Raw genomic sequence first — 23,200 nt, forward strand, 5'->3', positions numbered from 1 at the left:
ATATTTAGAAATATTTTCTTCTCTGAATATATCATTTGTATTATGTATAACTAGCAACATCATTTTATAAGAAATATAAATACTCAAAAAGCTCAGTAGTGTTTTGAATTGGCATTATGGATGAAAATCAGAACCCAGGTGTGGTTCTATAATCCAAGTACTTGGGAGGTTGAGATGGGACTTCAGGAATTAGGTTTTAATTTTATTTATTATTTATGTGTGTGCACATGTGCCACAGAACTTGTGTGGAGGTTAGCGTATGTGGGTTTACAGGATCAGATTCAAGTGGTTAGATTTGCACAGCAAGTGCCTTTACCTGCAAGTCTTCTGGTTCTAAGATGCACCTTAATATAAAACATGCATCCATTATGCTTCATGTTTCTTAGGCAAGTTTCTTAAGAGTAAATGCATGATTATGTATTTATATTAATTATCAAACTAAATAAGGCAATACTACAAAGCCAGATTTATCCATTAAATGGTAAAAGACTGACTACAAAATCCACTTAGAACACTTACCACAATCATGAGTTGTTTGTATCTCAGAATTTAAACTGCAATTTCTTTCACAGACTAGTTTATATCTTACCTATATTTGCTTTAATCAACAGCCACATCAACAGAAAGGTAAGTGCCAACAAGCATTCTCTAACAGTGTGTGCCATGAGTTGTCAAATCCAGAATGCAACTCTTGTTCTCCTTGTAAAAGACAAATTCATTCACATTAAGCACATTCAGGAACTAGCAGAACCACAACCTCCCAGAACACTCAAGCGCTATTATTTCCTCATATTGTTAAGACAGTAAGACTAGAAAACTGAAGAATCATACTCACTTTCTGTCTCTCATCTCAGTGAGTCATCTTGGGGATGAGCGGAGGGTAAGAACGGGCTGGGTATCTCATTGTGTTTAGGCTGCTGAGGCTTTGCACAAAATGGCAGGATGAGAGTCTCCAAAGAAAGCCCAGAAGGTGCACTTTAGCTTCAGTAGAGACCCCAACATTTTGAAGATGCTAGTACCATGGTATAATGACAAAGGCAGGATCTGTGTAATGAAGTCCGGTTGAGCCTATAAGACACTGTTTGTGCGTGGCAAAACAGACAAGAAGACTGTAAGTCATAGAAACATGACAATGAGCTTTACACTGTTGGATTTTGGTCTTGCTTTGTTCTGATTGTGACTGTGCCCTGACTTACGCCTCTTGGAATAAGAAAACACTAAACTTACATTTGATTTTTCAGGAAATCATAATTAAGAGACTTTGGAATTTTAGACAGACCTTAGATCTTTTAAAAAACTTAACATTTAAGTGTTTGAATTTATAAAGGCTGTGAGATTTTTTTTAAAGTTTTATATTGTAATATGAATAATGAGATAATACGGTTGAGTAAGAAGAAGGTTATGGTTTAATAGTAAAGTGTCTATGAAGTTGACTGGGGTAAATTTTTCTGATTACTTTTATGTCAGTTTGATGTAGGGTAGAGTCCTTTGGAAAGAGAGACTCTTAACTGAGAAAATGTCCCTATTATACAACTCATGTTCATGGTAGCCTGAAACTAAAAATGGCCTAGATGCCCATCAACTGAAGAATGGATAAAAAAAAAATGTGGTCCATTTACACAATGGAATTATTATTCAGATGCTAAAAATGGAATTACAAATTTCACAGGTTAATGGCTGGAGTTAGGAAAGTTCATCTAGGGATCCTCATTCTCCCGTCCTTCCTCAGACCTCTAGATCCTGAACCACACATGTTAGACTCCCTTCCCCCACCCATCTTTCCTGCGCACTGAGTCCTCTGGGGCACCCTAAGCTGTCCTGAGCAGTCTGCATATTCCTGGCAGACTTCCATTCTCCCACCACCTCTTTGCCCACCTTCATCAGACCTGCTGATGAATACACAGAAGAGTCCTGCCATACCAGGATCATTGAGGTTAATGCGCCCCCCCCCCAATACTTACTACAACAGAAAAATATAGAGACCAAACCCATCCAAATGGCTAATGGCCCTCAAGAGAACACAATCAACAAAAGCCAGTGCAATATGACACATTCAGAGCACAGCTACCCTACTACAGCAAGCCCTGGATATCCTAACGCAATGCAAGCACGAGAAAATGACCTTACTTATAGATATGATAAAGAACTTTAAGAGGAAATGAATAAATCCTTTAAATGCAATTAAACAGGTGAAGGAAATAAATAAAACTGTGCAAGACCTGAAAGTATAAATAAAAGCAATAAGGAGAACACAAACAGAGGGAATTCTGGAGATGGAAAATCTAGGGAAGACAACAGGAACTACAGATGCACGCATCAACAATAGAAGATACAATAGAAGACATTGATACATCAGTCAAAGAAAATGTAAATCTAAAAAGTTCCTGCCACAAAACATCTAGGAAATCTGAGATACCATTAAAAGACTTAACCTAAGAACAATAGGAACAGAAGTTTAAAAGTCTCAGCTCCAAGGCCCAGAAAACATTTTCAACAAAGTTTCAGAAGAAAACTTTCCCAACAAAAAGAAAGAGATGCCTATAAACATACAAGAAGCTTATAGAACACCAATTAGACTGAACCAAAAAAAAAAAAAAAACCAACAAAATTTCCATGCCATATAATAATCAAAACACAAAATTTAGAGAACAAAGATAAATATTAAAGTGGGAAAGGGGAAAAAGCCAGGTAACATACAAAAGTCTATCTAACTTCTCAACATAGACTCTAAAAGCTAGAAGAGCCTGGACAGATATCTTGCAATCTCTAAAACAAAAACAAAAACAAAAACAAAAACAAAAACAAAAACAAAAACACCCTACAGATGCCAACCTAGACCCAGCAAAACTCTTAATCACCATAGATGGAGAAAACAAGGTATTTCAAGACAAATCAATCAAAATTCAAACAATATCTATCTACACATTCAGCCCTACAGAAAATGATAGAAAGAAAACTCCAACCCAAGAAGGATAACTACATCCAAAAAAACAAAGAAGTAATTCCATACCAACAAAAACAAGAGAAGCGTGTGTGCACACACACACATACACACACACACACACACACACACACACACACACACACACACATCACCAGCATTACAATAATGGGGATTAGCAAAGCAATCATTGGTCAATTAATATCTCTTAACATCAATGGACTCAATTCCCCAATAAAAAGACACAGGCTAACAGAATGGATGTGAAAACAGGATCCATTATTCTATTGCATAGAAGAAACACATCTCAGCAATAAAGATAAATATTACCTCAGAGTAAAAGACTGGAAAAAAATTCCAAGCAAAAGAAGCAAGCTGTAGTAGCCATTCTAATATCTAATAAAATAGACTTTCAATCAAAATTAATCAAAAGAGACATGGAAGGACATCATAGTCATCAAAGGAAAAACCTACCAAGATGATATCTCAATTCTGAATAGTTAGGGCCCAAACACAAGGGCACCTGAATTTGTAGAAGAAACATTGCTAAACATTGTTAAAACCTAAATCACACCTTGAAGCACACACATTAATGGTGGGAGACTTCAACACCCCATTCTCAACAACTAAAAAGTCATCTGGATGAAAACTAAACAGAGAAATAATGAAACTAACTAACAGACATCTATAGAATATTTCACCCAAACACAAAAGAATGTATCTTCTCAGCACCTCATGAATCCTTTAAAATTGACCATATAGTAGGTCACAAAGCAAGTTTCAAGAGCTACAAGAAATAATGCCTTGTATTGTATTAGACCACCATGGATTAAAGCTAGACTTCAACAACAACAGAAACACCAGAAAGTCTACGCACTCCTGGAAACTGAACAGTTCTCTACTCAATGATCTCTGGGTCAAGGAAGAAATAAGAAAGAAATTAAAGAATTTCTAGAATTCAATGAAAATGAAAGCACAATACACCCAAATTTACGGCACACGATGAAAGCAGTGCTAAAAGTTCATAGCACTAAGTGCCTCCATAAAGAAATTAAAAAAAAATTCTCACATCAATAATTTAAAAGTACACCTGAAAGCTCTAGGAAAAAAGGAGTAAAAGGTAAAAACTAATCAAATTCAGGGATGAAATTAATCAGTGAGAGATAAAGAAAACAATACAAAAAAATCAACAAAACCAAAAGCTGGTTCTTTGAGAAAATCGACAAGATAGACAAACCTTTAGCCAAACTAACCAAAAGACAGACAATATTCAAATGAACAAAATCAGAAGTGAAAAGAAAGACATAAGAGACACTAGGAAATTCAAAGGATCATTAGGTTCTACTTCAAAAGCCTGTATTCCACAAAATTAGAAGATTTTAATGAAGTGGATGATTTTTATAGATGGATACCAATTACCAAAATTAAATCAAGATCAGAAAAACTATTTAAACAACCCTATAGCCCTAAGGAAATATAAGCAGTCATTAAAAGTCTTCCAAAAAAAAAAAAAAAAAAAAAAAAAAAAAAAGCCCAGGGACAGATGGCTTTTGTTCAGAATTTTACCAGACTTTCAAAGAACAGCTAATACCAATTCTCCTCAAACTATTCCACAAAGTGGAAACAGAAGGAATGCTGCCAAATGTGGAGAGCTTTTGGTGCTGCTTCTAAGGAAATTAGCAAAAATATTTGGTTTATAATTGCTTGAAACTGTTTCTTTTTTAGATACTGCTAATTCTCAAAATTTGCAATTATTTATGCAAATACAACTCAATTTAAGAGAATGTACATTTACTTACTTTATAGGTCGTTTAAGAGCTCACACTGGATTGCCTGGACCTCTTAGTAAGGACAATGCCACAGCAGACTTGTTTAACAGGCAGCTTATAGTCCTTACACAGGAACAATTAGCTAAACAATCTCATTCTTTAAACGATCAAAATAGTACTAGCTTGAGACAACAATTTGGTTTTCTGGTGATTGTGCACCTCAAATTGTAAAGATTTGTCCTCAGTTTCCTTCCTGTACCACATAATGGTGTTAATCCTCAAGGACTCACACCTAATCAATTGCAAACAGATACTCATATTTCTGATTTTAGAAAATTAAAACATGCACATGTGACTACTGATACATTCTCAGGCTTTCTTGTTGCAATTGCTTTCACAGGAGAAGTAATTAAAAATGTAATTACTCATTGCCCATGTTGTTTCTCTGTGCTAGATGTTCCAAATCAGATTAAAACAGATCATGGAACTGGCTATTGAAGTTGAGCATTTGAGACGTTCTGTTGACAATTTAATATTACCCGTACTACTGGGATTCCTTATAATCCTCAAGGACAAGGTATTGTGGAAAGGGCCCATGGAACTTTAAAACAATATCTTTATAAAATAAAAAAGAGGGAATTATATTTCTGTACACTACAAAACTATTTAAATCATGTTTTTTAAATTTTAAATTTGGATGTTCCTGGACAAACAGCTGCTGAGCATTTTTGGCCTCCTTGCATTTCTACTACATGTGCTTTAGTGAAATGAAAGGATTCTATTACAAGCCAATGGCATGGACCCGACGCTGTACTCATATGGGGAAAAGGTCATGTTTGCATCTTTTATAGGAGGAAAATGGAGCTCAGTGGCTGACAGAAAGGTTGGTGTAACAAATGAAACAATACATGTTCCTGCTGATTCCCTTACTGATGATGATGATAGGTTCCATATGCACTGAAGTCTGTGAGCCTCTGTTCCTGATCCCCCAGTGATGCACCCAGCAGTGTGGACCAAACTGGAGATTCCTGTGACAGTAACAATAGTATGAATGATGGGTGTATTTCTGTGTTCACTCAGATTTGAAAGAGAAATGTTTCACAAACTGTAACTCAAAGCATAAAGATGGACATGCCTAGATGTTAATGAGGGATCTGCCCTTGATCCTCATGAGATACGACCTTGATGATCTGAACTCACAGAGAATATGGACCTAGCATTTAACAAAACTGTTAGATGGAAAGAATGTTATAGTCAACATTGGGGAATGTGGTTTAATGTTTCCAATAATATGTGAGTTATTGATTGTGCTGGGAATTAGTCAAACATTGGACAAAAGGAGATGTCCATAGGTCTCTGGCAGTCTGAGTCAGGTTATTTTCAATGGCATATTTGGAAGTTAGCTACAGTTCTCTATGGAGTTACATTAGAAATAGACAAAATTGCGACAATTTGTATTTCAAACAAGTGTTAGTGCATGTGTTAAGATTCCTAATCATTTATTAATTGGTCATGTAAAGATTACTTTTGTTTCTCTTATGGTATTGAATGTAAATTGTATTGATTATACACTTTCTAATTGTGTTAATGTATTAAAATCTAGCATGTCTGTTATGGTAGTCTATCAACTAGCTTTTGTTTTATTACCTGTAACTATAACAGGACCTTGGTATTTGAAAAAAGCCTACAAATATTGGAAAAAGTGAGTCAAGATTTAAGAAGAAGCAAGAGGGTAGTGGGCTTGATTATTGCTGGTATAGCAGCATCGATTACATTAATAGCCAGCACCACTGCAATTGTTTTGACACGAGAAATTAAGACAGCCACTTTTGTTAATCATTCAGCAAAAAAAAAACCCCAAAACAAAACAAAACAAATAACAAAACAAAACAATCCCCCCCCCAAATCATTACTAATGCTCTAAATATTCAAAAGGATTTGAACAGTCATTTGGAACAAATAATTGATGCTCTTTATAATATTATTCAAATTATTGGAGAGTTTAAGAGTAAGAAGCCATCTCAAGCGTCACTCTAAATCCAGTAGCTGACTCAGACTGATGCAAAGGCCCACAGCCAAACAGTGGATGGAGCTTGTGGACTCTTATGAAAAGAGTTGGGGGAAGGATTTAGTGCCCTAAAGAGGATTAGGAACTCAGCAGAAAGACCAACAGAGTCAACTAACCTAGACCCTTGGGGCTCTCAGAGAATGGTTGCAAAGAGTATACACCAGCAGGATGGATCTCCCCTCCCTAACATATGTAGCAGATGTACAGCTTAGTCTTCATGTGGGTGGCAACCAACTGGAGTGAGGGCTATCTCAAAAATTGTTGCTTGTCTGTATGGTATTTTTTTTTTTTTTTTTAAGATGGGCTGCCTTGTCTGGCCTCAGTGGCATAGGATGTGCCTAAGCTGGCAGAGACTTGATGTGCTAGGGTGGGAAGGTAGCCAGGCAGGCCTCAGAAGTGGAGGGGGATGGGAGGAGGACTTATGGGAGGGGGTGATTGGGATGAGGAGTAGCAATCAGTATATAAAGTAAATAAAATAAAAATAGAGAAAAGAAAAGTTTATTCAAAATGAGGAAGCCCAAAGCCCCAACAGCCAATACAATATGTACACTCTTGTAAGTGGATGTTGGCTTTTAACCCTTCAGTAGGCATCCTACAATCCATATAACCACAAAGATTAGGTAACTAGTAAGGGACTTAGCAGGAGGGGAAGATTTTCCAAGAAAGAAGAAATAGAATATATAGCTATGTAGAGACATGAGGGAGAATGGCACAGGAGGATAAACACGGAGGAAGAGAGAAGTGTTGGGGATATTCTGTTTATTCAGATGCTAACTTTTGTGCCTGAGATAAATCTAGTTACAGTCTGGACAGGGCCACTGTAATGAATAGTGAAGAATCTCCTGCACAATGTGGTATAAGAAATGTTCCCCAATTATCTCTGATTGCTTAATAAAAGACTGAACAGCCAATGACTTGACAGAGGAGATAGAAAGCCTGGACTTCCAATCCCAGTCAGGGGCCAGTAGAGGGAGAAGAGTGAGGGAGAAAGAGTTGGCCACGAGGCAGGTGAGTGTCCAGGAGAAGAAGGGCCATGAGGTGGAGAAAAAGGAAGGTTGGGCATGAGCGAGAGTCACCAAGGGAGTTCACCATGGAAGAGAGCAAGCCAGGGCAATTTAAGCTGCAAGAAATTCAGGGTGTGTGTAGATAGCATAGAGGGTTAGGAATATTTGCTTAGGTATTGTGCTTAAAGCTTGTTGAATAAATCAAAAGGCCTTGTCTCAATTATTTGGGAACAAGCCAAATAGAAAAAACTGCAACCTTTAAATTTCATCCTATAGACATTTAACAGGTGAGTAAGAAGAAAATGTAAAGACAGACAATACTAAGGGCTATTTGACTGGTTACATGGAAATCTATTAATGCATACATTTCTCAACCTTTATAGTACATGAAATAAATGTAAATAAAGTAAAATAACAGGGAAGACGATGCCCCAATTACATATCTTTTAAGTGAAGCTTTAAGTGACAAGAATAGGTTACATCTAATTGAGTTGTTGGCCAAAGGGTCCCTGTGAACATTCCCAAGTAATTCAGGCCAACGTTATTTGTGGCTCTCCACAACTGATGGTAAGGTTTGATTGCTGAAGATAATACACATCGTACTGAATGAGGCAAACGTGAGATGGTGCCTAACTAGAGACTTTATGTCTATTGACTAGTGTTCAGGGAACTAGAAGGTATTCTGCATGGTGAAAGGAGAAAGGTAAGCAGCAACCCAGTTACAAACTCTGCCATTTACAATGGTGGCCTGTCTGCAAGATACTCTGATGCAACAAAGGGAGTAAATGTTATGAGAGTAACCAGCCACTGTCTGATAAGGCCCGTGGAACCCATGCCCAAAAGTGCTCGGCTGACCAAGAACCCGAGAGTAGATAGGCCATGTACCTAAGAGAAAACAATACATTACTGTTTTGCTAAAGGAACAAAAACCATAAGATGACTTCTAATGCCATGAGATAGATAGGTTAGTGCCTTCCACAGCCATCATCAGAGAACGTTTCTCTTTCAGTAGATAGAATCTAATACAGAGACCTAGAACTGATAATGTGCAGAGATTCATTTTCTAAACTGGATGTCTTTATCAAAATCCCTTCAGGAAAATGGAGTTACAAGGAGGAGGAGGTAAAAGATTGTAAAGCCAGAGGTGATGGAGGACAGCAAGGAAACCAGGCACAGCAGGACTGATACACACAAGAAATCACAGAGACCGTAGCACCATACACAGGGCCAACAGGTTCAAGCCAGACAGGGCTCCAATGCTAAGAGTGGGAAGTGGACACCATTTCCATCCCTACCTAAGAAGCTATCTCCAACTGACACCCATTTACAAAGGACAAATTCATTTCCTCCAGTGGGTAAATAAGGGTAGGCTTCATACCCAGCAGAAAATGGCTAACACAAAATGAACTCAAGTGTGTTTATGTAGAATTTTTGTCACATATTGTTTTGTTTGAACATTTAAAAAAAATCTGTTTTTTTTTTTGCTCTTATGTTATGGTTTCTGATTTTGTGTTTTACATTTTGCTTTATATGGTTTGTATGTTTATATGTTTGTTTATATGTTTTATATGTTCTTGTGATTTTTCATTGTTTTTTTTCTTTAAATTTTTTTTTTTTTTTTAAATTTGGCTGTTTCTTGAACAGACAGAAAAGAAAGGTGCTGAACCAGAGGGATGGAAGTGGTGGAGAGGATCCAGGAAGAGATGAGGGAGGGGAAATTGTGATAAAAATATATTGTATACATTTTTAATTAAAAAAGAAAAAAATATATGTAGGTAAATATGTGGTGCATCTTCTTGATTGATGATTAATGTAGGTGATCCTAGGCCATTGGGGACAATGCCACTTCAGGATGGTATAAACAAGCAGGCTAAGCAAGTCATGGGAACAAGCCAATAAGCAGTATTCTTCCCTGGCTCTTACCTGGAGTTCCCACCCTAACTTCCATTAATGATAAAGTATAATGCGCAAGTGTAAGTTGAAATAAATCCTTTCCTACCCAAGTTGCTTTTGGCCATGGTGTTGTATCACAGCCATAGGAACCTTAACTGAGAAAGCCTTCAGTCTGCTCCTTAAAGCTGATGAGAGTCTCACGGATGTGCTTCCTGTGCCAGGAGAGGCCGTGTCCTAATATAAAGCATAAGAAATTGAGACACAGCACACGTGGCAGGTCTTGAAGGAATATAATGTATAAATGTAAAGATATAACATGTAAGGCAGCCTATATAATATATAGATAAATGGCAATTTTACGTCTATATAACACACTGATGTAAACATAAGCATTGATTTTCCCCGAACGTCAGGAGAAAGCAGTCTCATTTATGAGAAGTTCAAATCCTTTAACAACCTTAGAGTAAATGAGGTATCTTCCAATAAAATGAAACCTCCTATGGGTTGTAAACATCCTTCACATAACCATCTCTAAGATCAATATCAAAACTTCAATTCTGTCAGTAATCACAGAATGAAAGATTGTCCCTGACTCATCACTCCACAGCTTCCAGCCACTGAAAACTCTTGAGGTTTGGTTGCTATGTACTGTAATGCTAAATTCTGTACTGGGAGGTCTAATTGCCTGCCAGTGAATACTCAGCTTTTGTTGTATAAGCCTTGTTCCTTAATTTAAAAACTATTGGCTAAATAAAAATGGCTACACCCAATTACTGGAGGAATCAGAGGTAGGTGGTTTTTCAAGTTATCTGGTTGGGATTTGCAGAGGTGGGAGAAGAAAAGACAGGGAAAGAGGAAGAAGAGCGGGGAGAGAAGAAGGAAGCTTCCATGAGGGGAGATGGACAATGAGCACATGGCCAGGAGAAACAGCAAGTATCTGGGGTACACTGCTGGGGAAATAGCCAGGTCAGCAGTTAGAAAACTAGATTAGGGGTAACTGTCAAAGTCAAATAAAATAACCATAGTCCGAGTCTTATTCATTCATAAGCTAGATGGAAGTTTAAATTGGTCCAACTGCAGAAAATAATGTCTCAGAGGGAGGTCAGTGCAGGACCTCAGGTGGCACCACCAAGCAGAGAGAGGCAGGAAGGTACAGCAGCTACCCCAGGCAGTATCTGCCCAGTCACCACAGAGACAAGCACAAAATAGGCAGCTTTCTCTGAAGCTGTCCTTGAGCAGAATATGGAAAAACCCAAAACCCTAGGTCTTCCCCAGTTGCTAATTTCACCTAGACAGGAACACTTTCTATGTCCACATTTGTTTTCCTTTGTAAGCACTGTAATGTGTTGAAGGGGAAAATGGTCTTGTGAGAAAATAGGGCTAGTATATGTAATTCACTCTGCTGTGCACTGCTATGTGTGAGAATATCATTTCCTCCTCCCACAGTTGACATTAGTAATGTTCACTCAAACAACATTGTTATCCAGATGAATGTGGTAGTGTCTCAGTCCCACGCCAACTCCTAGTACCAAGTAAGCTGTTCATTGAGGACACTGTTTCATTTTCCCTTGAGTGCTGGGTTGTGTTGCTTTTTGAATCACTTTCAGTGTATTGGAATAGTACATTTTTCTGAACAAGGGAAATATTGTGTTAGGTGTTGGAAAAAGGCCTTTCAAATATTGACAAGTAACTGTATGAGCTGCTTGCTGTCTGTCCCACCTCCTCCACCTTTTTGATAGGTTGACATACTATCAATGCTGCTTTAGAATGTGCACTGGGATTGTATTACAAAGTCATGCTGTAAATTAACAGTATAGTAAATGAAGCCCATTATAAGAAATAAAAACAAAACAAAACAAAAATCCCAAAACACAAGGTTCTAATGTTTAAAAGAATACAAACATTCCAGCGGAATTTACTTTTAAAAAATTTGAAGCCAGGTGGTGGCGGCGTATGCCTTTAATCCCAGCACTTGGGAGGCAGAGGCAGGCGGATTTCTGAGTTCAAGGCCAGCCTGCTCTACAGAGTGAGGTCCAGGACAGCCAGGAGTACACAGAGAAACCCTGTCTGGAAAAACAAAAAAATTTTTTTTTGAGATATGGTCTTATGTAATACAAGATTTTATATCTATCTATCTATCTATGTATCTATATGTCTGTCTGTCTGTCTGTCTGTCTGTCTGTCTATACACACTGAAGAATGAAACTAGAACCTGTACAAAAATCACCTCCAAACAAACCCAAGGCCTGAATGAAAGACCAGAAATCCTAAAATTGTTAAGGAAAAAGTAAGACTCATACTTTAAGACATAGGCATAGCCAGGGACTTCCTCAACTGGAGTCTAGTAATGCAAGAAATAACACCATTGATAAACTGGACCTAATGAAGTGTAAAAGCTTGCGCACAGAAGAAACGATTAATCAAGTGAAGAGGCAGTCTACAGGAATCTTTGTCAACTAAATACCAAGCAGAGGATTAGTATGCAGAATATACAAAAATTAAAAACAAAACACATAAACAAGGAGAATCAAACAACCCAGTCAATAGATGGGCTAACGGAAAGAATGAACAGCTCTGAAAAGATGAAGTAATTATAGCTACCAAGCATGTACAAGTGTCAACATCAATGAAAGGCAAAAAAAATCACACTGAGATTCCTTCATTGCTGAGTCAGCATGGCATAAGAAAACAAACAAACAAACAAACAAACAAACAAAAAGAGCTAGCAAGTGGTTCAGAGGTTAAAAGTGCTTGTTGTACAAGCCCGAGGATCCCAAAGAGGAAGGAAACAACCAACGCCTACATGCTTCCTCTGACTTCCACATGCTAACTGTGGCAGGTATGTACATGAACACACACAGCATATACTATTACTACCTACTACTTACAATAATAAAAACTTGTAAGTGACCAAACTAGGTAAGGTGGTACAGACTTGTAGCTTCAGCACTCAGGAAGCTGAAACTGGCAGATCACTACAGCACAGGAGTTCAAGGCCAGCGTGGAAAACACAGCAGGAAGCTCACCTTAAAAAAAAAAAAAAGTGAAACAAATCAAGCAAAACAGAAGAAAGAAAACAAAAAACCTCAAAGAATACAAAACAAAGAACAAGAAAAGTGATCGAAAATAAAACCAAAGGCAACCAACATTTACTGAGAAAGTTAAATCATAAGGCTGGGGAAATGCCTTAGTGGTTAAGGCTGGAACTGCTCTCAAAGAGACCCTGAGGTCAGTTCCCAGCACCCCAGGGTGTCAGGCAGTTCACGACAACTTCCAACTCTAGTTCCAGAGCTTCTGCACTCATGTCATATACCCACCCCTCAACACACACACACACACACACACACACACACACACACACACACACACACACACACTAAATCTTTTAAAAAAAGAACATTAAATGACCTGCAAGATGTTTCTTCCTTAATTTATTACACAGTTTTTTTTTTGTTTTTTTTTTTTTGTTTTGTTTTTTGTTTTTTGTTTTTTCCTCAGTGCTAACATCCCTCTGTGTGGCCAATGTGTCAAGGCTGAGTCAGGGGGAACATGTAGACATTGGTTTATTTCTGTCTCTTGAACACTGGGAAATCCCAACAGGTTTGCTTTATCTTGTGATATCACCCTCTACCTTTTCATAAAGTGAGAGGATCTTAAGACTAATAGCCACCCTACAAGATTTCTCATATAAACAGAGAGTTCTGCTGAAGTTTCTGATCTAATAACCCACATGTTAAACATCTCTGCCTGATGTTTACTTAATGAACTTCTTTTCTTGATGTTGTAATAACAAAACAGACTCTGATTACTCTGAACTTGATCATCTTTTCTGGTCTTTGTTAACAAGTTTTCATAACACAGAACATATAACTTAGTTGTTAATCTTAGTTGTTCTACTACACAAAGGAACTATCAGCATCTCTGCACCAAGGTGACATTTGCTATGATCAAGGTGACAAAGAAAACGTAGGAACAGACTCAGAGTCAGACTAGAGTTAACAATCCATGCTTTCCTCTCACCTCTCCATCATTCTCAGTGTCTGCTAGCCTAACAGCAGTTCTTATCTTGCTGCACATTGCAATTCAGTGGGAACTGGTCTATATACTTTATTCAGTGAGCCTCAGTGTTACCATGTCAATGCCACAAAGTAGCTAACTTGCAGTTGAATGGTGTATGCTCTTACCATTCAAACCCGAGCTTTCAAAAGCGCCCCCTGAGCAACCAGGTTAGTCAAGAGCTTTGCAGAAGACCTGGAAAAGACACTTCAGTATCAGCTGACAATTCTCGCCATGTGGCTTATCCACAGAATGAGAAACAAAATGGTCCCTGTGCCACAAGACTATTGTGGGGTTAAAATAAGATGTGTGTAACCATTGTACCCAGCATACAGCGAGCGCTCACTAGATAATGCTGTTCTCATGATGAAAAGGAAAAGAACACTACTGCATTTTTTTTCAAGGTTGTTGTTAAAACTCAGGTAGGTAGCCTGGAGCTTGATCTCTTTAAGCATTCATTTAGTAGCACTGAAAGATTAATTTGATTAAAGCAAGGTGCCTTCTCTTGTTTGATATACACGCAAGTATCTCTCTAATTTTAACGTTAAAGGAATGAAGTGGGCTGTAATGCCCACCAAGTGTAGTGAGAAAAAACGGATGTTCAATTCTTATTTCTATCTTTAAAAACAACAACAAATGTTGTTGCCATGTGCAGAGTACTAGAAACTTCCAACAGCAAAGGAAACCAGATCTCCTCTGAGATTTGGTGGTTACATATTGAAAGCAGTGATGGCAAGAATTTGCTAGACCAGGTGCAGCAGCAAGAAAGCGAGCCCAATACTGAGAAATTATTTGCAACACTTACTGTTCTAAGAGGACTCTTCTCTCCTTAAAGTCAGACTGAAGTTCAGAGTTTGCCATCCTGTCTAACCACGGAGACATTCAAGAGCCATGAGGCTCAGAGGATACTGCTGTGCCTAACAAAGGGATAGGATAACTGAGGACTCATTGTATCAAGGGTGGGGGGTGAACAGGAAAAGGGGCGCTACACCCACTCTTACCTCTTCTTTTAAAACAGCACCTCACTCAAAGAAGTGATCCCCTGCCTCAGTCTCCTGAGTGTGGGCCTAAGCACAATTGGCCCGGGAGGTGTGTTTGGCTCCCCTCCCCTTTATAGCTCGGTCGAGGGCGCCAGCCACTATCCTCATCCCAGAGAAGCCTGTGAGGCTCAGTCTGAGGGCCAGTCAGTGCCCACGGGTGAAGGGAAGTCGGTCACTGAACTCCAGACCCCAAGGTCGCCTTACCGGGTTCCTCGGCGCTCGCCCGGTGCCTCCACTCACCGGAGCTCTTCCCTCGCACAGGACATGGAGAGGGATCCCGGCACCCGCTAGCCTAGCCCAGCGCCATTGCTGGACTCCACGCGGCAGCGTGGTCCTCTGGTGCAGTGGCCAAGGCAAGTGTCCAGGCGGGGATGCCCGGCCCTCGGGGAAGTCCCTCCTGCGCTCTCACCACGCCTGCCGCGAGCCGCAGAGGGAGGGCTTAAAACTAAGTGAGAAAGGCACCAAGGCGTGTGACCCCAGCTGTCAGCGCCCAGCGTGCTTAGTGTGGTTCTGAGAAAAGAGGGAACTCTTTGCCACAAAATGACAAGGCTGGCGCGCGAACCGTCCACTTACTAACCCATTAACTAGCATTTCATTTATTTAAAAGTGCCTTTAAGGACATATAAAACAGAAAGTGGACTTTAAACAAAACACACTGGATAAACTATTTCTTATCTGTGTTCACATTGACAGCCCAACATGGTTAACTAAACTTTTTCTTTCCTTCATTATCAGCAGATGAACATAGCACAATTTCATAAGCACGTGCGTTGCTACTGTTCCAGGCCCCCTCCCCCCTCCCCCGCCCTCCCCCCTCCCGGGTCATCAGCACTACTTAGACCCCCAGCTTTTCTGCCTCCCAATTTGCCAGGCGTTAAAATTGGGAAAAGTGTACATATAGAACACACTACTTGCAAATATATTGTGCCACATGTAATTTATATTCTCTAGTAAGTTATTATGCAAGACTACAACCAGCTTTAGAAATTCACATCAACACTCCTTTGTAACAAGATGGCTCAGAGCTGCGGAAATCCTTGGTATAACAAAGTTAGCCGAATTGTCTCAGTCAAAAAGTCAATAATGTAAACCAGATGTAGTGACTCTCACCTGTAATCTTAGGCAGGAGGGCTTCAGTAAACGCCTGGCCCGCTTGAGCTATGGAGTTAGGATTAAGTTACTAATTATTTTTAGAGTAACAAATATTTCAAATTTCTGATTTTTCTATAATATAAGATTAAACATAATATGCTACTTAATTTTTTCTGCAAAATATTAAAAAGCCCAAATTTATAGGTTTAGTGGTGACAGTTAAGTAATATATACACCAAGTAAGAATAAGCTAAATAAATAATGAGTAAATAAATACATAATAGCTTTTGGTTAATTGAAAGGACAGCTAAGGATATCAGAGATGATATGATATTAAAATTGTAGTGGCCAAATATGAATGATAACCTTGTGTGCTTTATGGGTTAGGTTATTTTTTAATAGTTCTATTTAGCTTATTAACTATTCATATATGCATATATAATAAAGGCAGCTGAACATATATTAGAACTAGTTTTTAAAATCCCTTTTTATTTTCTGAAGGTATATACAGTCTAAAATGGTGAAAGACCACTGGTTACCAACCTCCATCTACAGACCTTACATGACTACTATCACACGCTAACCCTTTAAATATTCCTGAGACATTTTATTTACCACCGAGTAAGACATGAAAGTTTAAGAGGCAAGTTTAAATTTGACTGTGAAGCAAGAACATCAACTATTGAGAATATAACCTTCTTTGGTTTCTATGTTTCTCCAGAGGCAAATCAATAAGATGGTCTTTCTATTATAACATAGAAGAATGTTTTTAGTTTATGTCTGTCAATTAATTTAGGGTTCAGGTTAACTAAGAGCTCGTGCCAATAGCTATGCATGAGAGTGATTCTCTCATGTTACTCACTTCCTAGAGCACAGGGATCCTATGTGCTACGGCTGGTCTCCTGCCTCCAGCGACTGGCATTATGGAGGGCACAGGATGGAAACCTCACTACAATTTTACCCTGTTGAATTAGTTCTTTTCCAAAATAGCTTATTCTCTTGGAATTAAACAATTTATAGGTATCTGAAATTTCAAAACTTTCTTAGTGAGTCTGTGACCAGTTTCACCAGTGCAGAGCTTCTATGTTCCTCCCTCCCTCCACGCTCCTCCTCCTCCTCCCCGTGGAAGGTGGCTGCTTGTTTAGTTAGAGGGAAAAGAGAGGCTTGCTTGTGTGCTTTCTAAAGAGCAAGATAGTGGAAGTGGCTCCTGTAAGGCAACAGGAGCCCAACATGTCACCTGAAATGTCAGCCTATGCCTGTGATATGGCCTTCTGCAAATGAGAAAGTCAGCTAAGTGCATGAGCACAGTGACACTGACAGAGGTTTTTCTAGGAAACAGTTCAGTTTCCATTTCTGGTGTGCTTTTATTCCTTCAAATGTCTACCTTGCTTCACTGTTGACACCCAGCGTCTTGAATGTCCCTACTTGGACATTTTAAGAGTAACTGAAATGTTCTCTGCTTAAAGTGCCCCAGGTAAATATTAAGAGGTGGTTGTCAACATGGAAATTACAAATAATAGATAGTGATGTTACTAATTAAACATGGCAAGGAGGTGTGGTGTTTGAATAAGAATGTTCCCATAGGGAACTAACATTCAAATATATAAGCCTATGGGGGCCTTCTCATTGAAACCATCATAACTCGGGTCAACACAAGTTCAACATTTTAAATACACTGAGACCCAGCTCTCTAAAATTAACCACTCTTTTTGTTGCCTTGCTTTTAGCAAGTTTTACTTCTAACAGTACTCCCTAAATTATTGGTTTCACTTACCACTTCAATATGTTAAATTAATGTAACTTCTTAATATATTTGTGGTATCAAATGTTGAAAAGGACACACACACACACACACACACACACACATGCACACACATTCTTACATTATACATATATGAAAAATCTTAGAGTCTAGTAAATCCCATCTTAAAATATAGTAAAACTTCTTCTGAATTCATTTGTATATTATTGTTGTTTTTGAGACAGAATTTCTTTGTGTAGCCTTGGTTGTACTGGAAATAGTTTTGTAGATCAGGTTGGCCTTGAACTCACAGAGATCCTCCTGTTTCTGCCTCCTGAGTGTTAGGGTTAAATGTGTGTACCATCACAGCCAGCTTATTTTCTTTCTTTCTTTTTTTTCTTTCTTCTTCTTCTTCTTTTTTTTTTTTTTACAAAAAATTTTTTTTTAATTGGGGCTGGCTTACAGTTTCAGAGGTTTAATCCATTATAATTATGGAAGGAAGCATGGCAGCATCCAAGCAGATATGGTACTGGAGAAGAAGCTGAGAGTTCTATATCTTGATCCTAAGCCAGCTAGGAGGAGCCTCCCTCTTCTGCACTGGGTGGAACTCGAACACTCAAAGCCTCACCTATACAGTGACACACTTCCTCCAACAAGGCCACACCTTCTCATAGTGCCACTTCCTATGGGCTAAGCATATTCAAACCACCACAGAGGCATTTTCTCAATTTTATTTCTTAATGATTAATTTATTTCTATTTTATGTGCATTGTCGTTTTGCCTGTATGTATATATTTGGATAAGGTTGTTTGATCCCATGGGACTGGAGTTACAGAGAATTGTCAACTGCTATGTGGGTCCTTGGCATTGGACCTGAGTCAACTAGAAAACAGCCATGGCTTTTAACTGCTGAGCTATCTTTCCTCTCCTCTTCTCTCTCTCTCTCTCTCTCTCTCTCTCTCTCTCTCTCTCTCTCTCTCTCCTCCCTCCCTTCTTCTATTTATTTTCTCTCATACATACTGACCCCAGTTTCCTCTCTTTTCACTACTCCCAGCAACTTCTCCGCCCATACCCCTCACCCCCCAGCTTCTTTCTCCCCAGTTCCATTCCTCTTCCCTTTCCATTCAGAAAAGAGCAAGCCTCCCAGGGATATCAACCAAGCATGGCATAGCAAGTTACAATAAAACTAGGCATAAACCCTAATATCAAGGTTGAACAAGCAGACCTAGCAGGAGGAAGAGGGTCCCAAGAGCAGGCAAAAGAGTCAGAGACATACCCACTCCCATTGTTAGGAGTCGCACAAAACCACCAAGCTAACAACCATAACATATATGCAGAAGAACTACCATAGACCCCAGCAGGCTCTGTGATTGCTGTTTCTGTCTCTGAGCTCCTATGAACCTTATTTAGTTGATTCTGTGGACCATGTTTGGTATCCTCAACCACTCCGGTTCATACAGTTCTTCCATTCCCTTTTCCCTTGGATTCCTCTAGTTCCAAGGGAAGGCACTTTATGGAGATCTTCAATTTGGATGCTCTTTCTGGCTAATGTTTGGCTCTGGATCTCTGAATCTGCTCCTATCAGATGCCGGATGAAGCCTCTCTGATGACGATTGGGCTAGGCACCAATCTACGAGTATAGCACAATATCATTAGGAATCACTTTATTGATTATTTTTTTCTATCCTAGTCTCTGGGCTATCCATCCTCTGTTTCATAATCATCCAGGCATGGGCTCCCACTCATTAGGTGGTCCTCAAATTAGATTAGTCATTGATGGTTGTCAACTTGACTACATCTGGAATAAACTACGATTCAGCAATGGAGGACACATCTGTGATTCAGATCTTGAGGCACAGTGGCAATGAAAAGCTTAGACCCAAGCAAGGTACTACATGGCTTTAATCCCAGAAGACAGAGACAAATAGATCTAAATTCAAGGCCAGCCTGGGACAAAGCAAGTTCCAAATACAGGTGTGGTGGTACACACCTTTAATCTGGGCCCTTCTGCCAGAGGTCCACATAAGAGCAATGGAAAAAGAAAGTGTTCGTTCTTCTTTGTCTTTTTGCACTTACTTGCCAGCACATCTGTTGGAACCTACTTCTTCAAGATTCCAGTTTATACAGAAGACTGGCTGAAACATGTGTCTCATGGGACTGAGCAACTACTAGATTCATGGACTTCCCATTCACAGATGCCCATGGTTGGGTTAGTTGGACTACAGACTGTAAATAATTGCAATAATTTCCCTTAATATATAGAGACATTCCATAAGTTCTGTGACTCTAGAGAACCCAGACTAATACGGTTGGCCACTCTTTCAAGTTTTGCACCTCCATTGTGTATATTGTGTCATGGCTGCCCCCTCATCTTGCAGGCAGCAGCATAGATTGCAGATCAAAGATTTGTGGCTGGATTGATGTCCTCCTCCCACCACTGGAAGTCTTGCCTGGTTACAGAAGGTGGCTGGTTCAGGCCCCATATCCTGCATTACTAGGAGTCCTTGCTAGGGCAATTCTGGTAGAGTTTTTGGAGTTTCTACAGCCTACATTTCCACACAGCCTCTCAATTTCTCTCCAATTTCAGCCGTCTTTCCCCTTACTCTCTCCCTCCATCCTTTCCCACTACTTGATCCCTCCTGTTCCTATTCCCACCTGCCCTCAGACCACCTGCAAAATCTATTCTATTTCTGCTTCCAAGGAGATCCACATCCCACTTTGAGCTCTCCTTGTTACTTAGCTTCTCTGAGTCTGTGGATTGTAGCATGGTTGCCATTTATTCAAGAGCTAATATCCACTTATAAGTGAGTACATACCATGTTTGTCTTTCTGGATCTGGGTTACCTCACTCAGGATGATCTTTTCTACTTCTGCTCATTTACCTGCAAATTTCATGATGTAGCTGTTTTTAGTAGCTGAGTAATATTTCATTGTATAAATAAATCACGTTTTCTTTATCCATTCTTTTGTTGACGGACATCTAGGTGCTTTCCACTTTCATGTTATTATGAATAAACGTGCTATGAAAACAACTGAGCATGTGTCTTGGTGGTAGAATGGAATATTATTTGGATATTTGACCAAAAATGGGATAGCTGGGTCTTGAGGGAGTTCAATTCCCAGTTTCCTGAGGAAATGCTGTATTGATTTTTATAGTGGTTTTATAAATTTGCACCCTCACCAGCAACAAAGAAGTGTTCCTCTTGCTCCAAATTCTCACCAGCATCAGTTGTCACTTGTGTTATTGATCTTTTTTCTATTATTATTATTATTGTTTTTTTTTGAGACAGGGTTTCTCTGTGTAGTTCTGGCTGTCCTGGAACTCACTCTGTAGACCAGGCTGGCCTTGAACTCAGAAATCCGCTTGCCTCTGCCTCCCAGGTGCTGGGATTAAAGGCGTGTGTAAACACCACCCGGCTATTATTATTTTTTATTGGATATTTTATTTACAATTCAGATGCCATCCCCTTTCCCCATTCCTCCCCACCCCCCCAAAAAACTTATCCCATGCCCCTTTTTCTTTTTGCTTTTCTACACTTTTTAAAAATGTTAATCAAAGGCTTTATAAGTTTGGTAATGCTCAATCAGAAGTATAACCTAATACCCAGCTTAGATATATCAACTATCTTTGACTGGTGAAGACACATGAACAACTGCCTCCATATCCCCCTTTCTTTCTCTCTCTCATCACCTAGCTTCTCCTCTCCTTCTTCTTCTCCTCTCCTTACTCCTTCTCTTCCTCTTGGTACCCCTCTCACTTTAGCTCTTCCTACATATCACCCTTCCTGTTAAAATAATACTTCTCTCTCAAAATACAATTAGAGCATAATTATGCCAATTTGTACCAGTGAGGTACAAGATAGTCCTAATACCCAGTCCATTGTTTTGTTGACTAACCAGAATCTCTGTCATCTCTCCTAACTAAAACACTTAGTTCTAGACCTGGCTTTTTTTTTTTTTTTTTTTTTTTTTTTTTTTTTTTTTTTTTTTTTTTGGCTTTAGAACGAATGTCAGCTGAAAACCATCCACTCAAATCTTTTCTCTCAAGGTAAATAACCAGGATTGGCTATGAGACTATAGGTCTTCAACCCTGTCAGAAATCCAGAGTGACTGAGTTAACCAAAATTATGGGAAGCACAAAGCATAGCTTCTAAAACTTAGCCAATTTATAGAGACCACTGAACACCTGGACACTCCCTATACTACAAAACGTTGGAGCATCTGATCTTCAGCCTCCTGGCTCAGGATCATCTGACAGACCTTAGTGCTGCAGAATTATTAAGGGCTGATTACTCTGTCTAGGCAGATATAATCAGTCGACTATTCTGCAAGTGTGTCCTTTTCTGGACAGTAGATGAAAAGAGGCAAGTCTTGCCTAGTGGCTGTCTCACCACAACTGGAGTAACTCCAAGGATGTTCAATTTCTTCTTAGAATCCAAGACAGGAAGCTGTAAGGAGCAGACAGGTCTCTAATCAAAATGAATATTAATACAGAAATGTTTGTAACGTCAATTCTGTGGACTTCTGACGTTTTGAAAACCAACTATCCATGTAAGGTAACCTGGACTGTTGTCTGTTAACTCTACTCAGCTATTTCTAAATAAAATATAGAAAGCACCCTAACAATAAACTCCAAGCCATGAATTTGCAATAGGCCCTTACCTCAAAGTCTAACCATCTCAAATAATTTAAAAAAGGTAAAGAAGGACTGGGTCTAAGCTTTGTATTCCTAAATGTGTTATACAGGCACAATGCCTATCAGAGTATCAATATTCATCTCACTTTTATATTAATAAGAAGCTCGTACCAAAGAAAACCTTAAATTTGAAATCAAAGTAAATTTTGTACCATTTAAGAAATTATAACTTCATCTTAATAACAATTATACATATTTCTACCAATAGGTTATGGTTATGCAATAACTCCTAGCTAATCCTCCCTGTTCCACCAAAACCACTACTTTTCCCTAGAAAGATAGCCCAATATTAACCACATTAGTCCCCAAGCCCAGGGAATAGGGGCGACAACTCTTCATTAACTTCTTCAAGCTGATTATGGGTGTTGAGATATTAGAAGAGGGGTTGGGGGAAGAGTAAAGTGATAAGCCTCTGACACTGTGTCTTTACTGCATCCAGCTGGAATTCCAGGACATCAGAGGTTTGAGCAGGTGTGCTCAGCTTGCCTGATGAGTAGATACTCCAAGGCTATGTATTCTGCAATATAAAAATTCTCAAAACAAATTTTAGTATCAAGATAATTGTTTGTTTGAATTCTGGAATCTAGTCTTCCGGCGGCCTGCCTCTATCATGTCTAATCCATATAATTCTGGGAGTTTCTATGAGGGTGTGCTCTCACCACCCTTCCATTTTTGCCTTCCTGCTCTCAAATTTCCCAACACTAGGGAATCCAAACTTTCAGGTACCAAGGCTGTCCACTTCCACTGATGCCTGGCAAGGCCACCAACTACCTATACAGGTGGAGCCATGAGTCCCTCCTTTGTGTTCTCGGGCTGGAGATTTTAGAATGGCTACTCCAGCTTGTTTCTTAGGATCATTTGGTTGAAAAATTGTTTTCCAGCCTTTTACTCTAAGGTAGA

The 23,200-nt window shown here is 39.1% G+C and overlaps 1 protein-coding gene across 8 annotated transcripts in view; it reads right to left on the reverse strand.

The window, feature by feature from the left end:
- Il12rb2 (interleukin 12 receptor subunit beta 2) overlaps positions 1-15,235 on the reverse strand; it is an 82,208-nt gene extending 66,973 nt beyond the window's left edge. Inside the window, exons 1-6 of one of the 8 annotated variants that reach the window (XM_076939883.1) lie at positions 14,976-15,231; positions 14,537-14,648; positions 13,860-13,926; positions 12,564-12,701; positions 836-1,078; positions 590-699 (exon numbers count right to left, since the gene is read on the reverse strand). In XM_076939883.1, coding sequence (XP_076795998.1) covers positions 590-665 — 76 coding nt within the window. In that variant the 5' untranslated portion in view covers positions 666-699; positions 836-1,078; positions 12,564-12,701; ... (1 more) ...; positions 14,537-14,648; positions 14,976-15,231. Of the gene's footprint in view, positions 1-589; positions 700-835; positions 1,079-5,640; positions 5,733-12,563; positions 12,702-13,859; positions 13,927-14,536; positions 14,649-14,975 lie in introns of those variants that run through there. The other 7 variants (XM_076939888.1, XM_076939885.1, XM_076939882.1 and 4 more) reach the window with 7 other exon arrangements.
- Positions 15,236-23,200: the final 7,965 nt, after the last annotated feature.

This window comes from Arvicanthis niloticus, chromosome 9 (genome assembly GCF_011762505.2).
Source record: "Arvicanthis niloticus isolate mArvNil1 chromosome 9, mArvNil1.pat.X, whole genome shotgun sequence".
NCBI lineage: Eukaryota > Metazoa > Chordata > Mammalia > Rodentia > Muridae > Arvicanthis > Arvicanthis niloticus.